The 2,412-nt window shown below is 43.5% G+C and overlaps 1 protein-coding gene across 1 annotated transcript in view; it reads right to left on the reverse strand.

The window, feature by feature from the left end:
* The window catches only part of atp8b1 (ATPase phospholipid transporting 8B1), a 24,835-nt gene that overhangs the window by 16,488 nt on the left and 5,935 nt on the right, over positions 1-2,412 (reverse strand). The window contains exons 2-3 of the mRNA XM_008403065.1: positions 2,137-2,272; positions 1,104-1,217 (exon numbers count right to left, since the gene is read on the reverse strand). Coding sequence (XP_008401287.1) covers positions 1,104-1,217; positions 2,137-2,272 — 250 coding nt within the window. The remainder of the gene's footprint in view (positions 1-1,103; positions 1,218-2,136; positions 2,273-2,412) is intronic.

The raw sequence follows: 2,412 nt of genomic DNA on the forward strand, positions 1-2,412 counted from the left end.
AGAAGTGGCTGGGGAGAGGGAAGTCTGGGCCTCCTTTCTGAAGCTGCTGCCCCCGCGACCCGACCCCGGATAAGCGGAAGAAAATGGATGGATGGATGGATGGATCCTAAACCCCTGATCTCCAGGCTCTGATCCGTTTCGTCTCGCTCACCCGGCGCCCTCGCCGCCGCCGCCGCCGCCGCCTCCTCTGCGGGTCGATCAACTTCCCGCGGCTCGTCCGCTTCGCTCTCGGATTCCTCTTCCAGGTTTTCGTCCAGCTCGTCGTCCGTCTCGTCGTCGCTGTACGGCATCTCCTCGTCGTTCGGCGCCGGCGTGTGCGCTCGCCGCCGACTCATCGTGGCGCCTCACGCGATTCCTGGAAAACAAGATGGACGAATTCAGGAAACGTCTGCATGGATTAAACGACTGGAGAAATATTTCATACACCAAACAACGGAGCTGCAGATCAGTTTACCGATCGATTATTGGTGCATTCTGATGATTCTTCATTTGAAACGCTTCAGTCTATTTTATACAATATGAGAACAAAAAACCCAAAACATTTAAATTCCTTCTTAAAAGAAAAAAAAAAACATTTTTAGAGCTACAAACAATTATTTTAATAATCTGGAGGTTTTTTATTAAACCACTTAAATGTTAAAAGATGAAAAAAAATACAAATAAAATCTTATTTTAAATTAATTTATTGTCTAAATGCAAAAGCAGCGTTTAGATTAAATGTTTAAAACTTTTTACAGTTAATATTTACTGTTATAAATGTTTTTCACCCAAACTTCCTTTGAGTCTTTAGACTCCAGTTAACGACGAATCGATGACTAAACTAATTTGAATAATCAATACGTCACCATTAATCTGGTTAATCGATTCCTTTAGTGAACTTTGATCATTGGAAGCAAAGGATGAATTTGCAGCTGAAAAAAAATCTTCCTCGTGTCAAAACATTGATTATCTATCGATTATCAATGAGACAGAAAACCGTTTCCATAAATGCAACATTAAACCAATAAGTGACGTGATTAGAGATTTCTGATCAGGATGTCGGATGTCAGCCGACGTCTCAGATCTGAAATCTAAGAACATCGTCCGCCATCGGAGCGCCNGACCTGCAGGATGAGCAGAGCCAGGAAGTAAACGTTGGCCACCCTCTTAAACTGCTCATACAGGTTCAGGGGCAGGAAGGTGATGACGTTGTATTTGTACGTCTTGATGGCGTTTCCCTGCAGAGACGASAAAAAGCACCAGCGTCGTTAAACGGATGAAGACAGGACAGAAGACGGGACCCGTCCGTTGTCCAGCTGGGATCATGATCATCTGTYGACTCCCATTAAAAGTTAACTAGAGGCTGACTGACCGGGTTCGGTTCGGTCAGAGGTCCAGAAACGGTTTCAGATTGAACCGAGATACCAGAACAGCTCAGCTCGACTCTCAATGTCCCGTTGGAGGCGGACATGAATATCCTGCCCAGGTTTAGAATAAAACCCTCATCCAGGTGTTTCTCCGTCCACACCTGCTGGACTTTCACCTCAGATCTGATCAGAACCTGAAATGTCCTCAAGACGACATGTTACAATCCAAAGTCGGTTGAATGTTTGAGAACCAGAATCAACTGGAGGAACTTTTCACYTTTTCTTACCTGGAAACCACCTGGAAATCCCCTGGAAACCACCTGGATAATCTAAAGATGGTGAATATTTCATCAGTAGGTTTTTAAAACCTTCCCGACTCAAACAGGAAACGTTTCTCCACTTGCATCTCTGGATTTCTGATGTTTGTCCTTTAAATTCTTCCTACCAAACTTTGATCCCGGATTAGGAAACTATGAAGATTTGGGACTGGAGGTCGGATCGACCCGGTTCTACTGGAACCAGAACATCYGTTCCATTTTTTATCCTTATGACAACAGTACCACAAAATATGGCAATACAATTTAATGTTTACATCACCAAATATCATTCCTCAGACTAGGAAACCCGTCTAAAATAAACCATTTCCATCCTGAAGGTTTGAACAAGAAAAACCTTTAAATGTTTATTTTCCACTGGGACTGAATCGCCTCCTGCCGGGTCCGACGTGTCGCCCAGCCGATCAGGTTTCAGAACCACGTTCAGATGGTGGAGGAAGATCAGCTAAACTCACAGAGTATCGGCTCTTCTTGATGCACAGGAAGACCTTCTTTTTGAACTCGGGCAGCTGGTGGTACGCTCTGTCGTTGGCCTTCACCTTCCAGCCAATTTCTGAAAATAAACAAAGGTTTGTTGAAGATGGGTTCACACTGAGGACATAAAACTATATAAAAAGGTGAAATATTAAATAAGGAGCTGTAAGATTACAGCTTTATTCTCCCAATTATACTTTCATTCTCAGAATGGTTTCATAATATTACGTTATCGTTTCATATCCTAAACGGGAGAT

This window comes from Poecilia reticulata, unplaced genomic scaffold (assembly GCF_000633615.1).
Source record: "Poecilia reticulata strain Guanapo unplaced genomic scaffold, Guppy_female_1.0+MT scaffold_286, whole genome shotgun sequence".
NCBI lineage: Eukaryota > Metazoa > Chordata > Actinopteri > Cyprinodontiformes > Poeciliidae > Poecilia > Poecilia reticulata.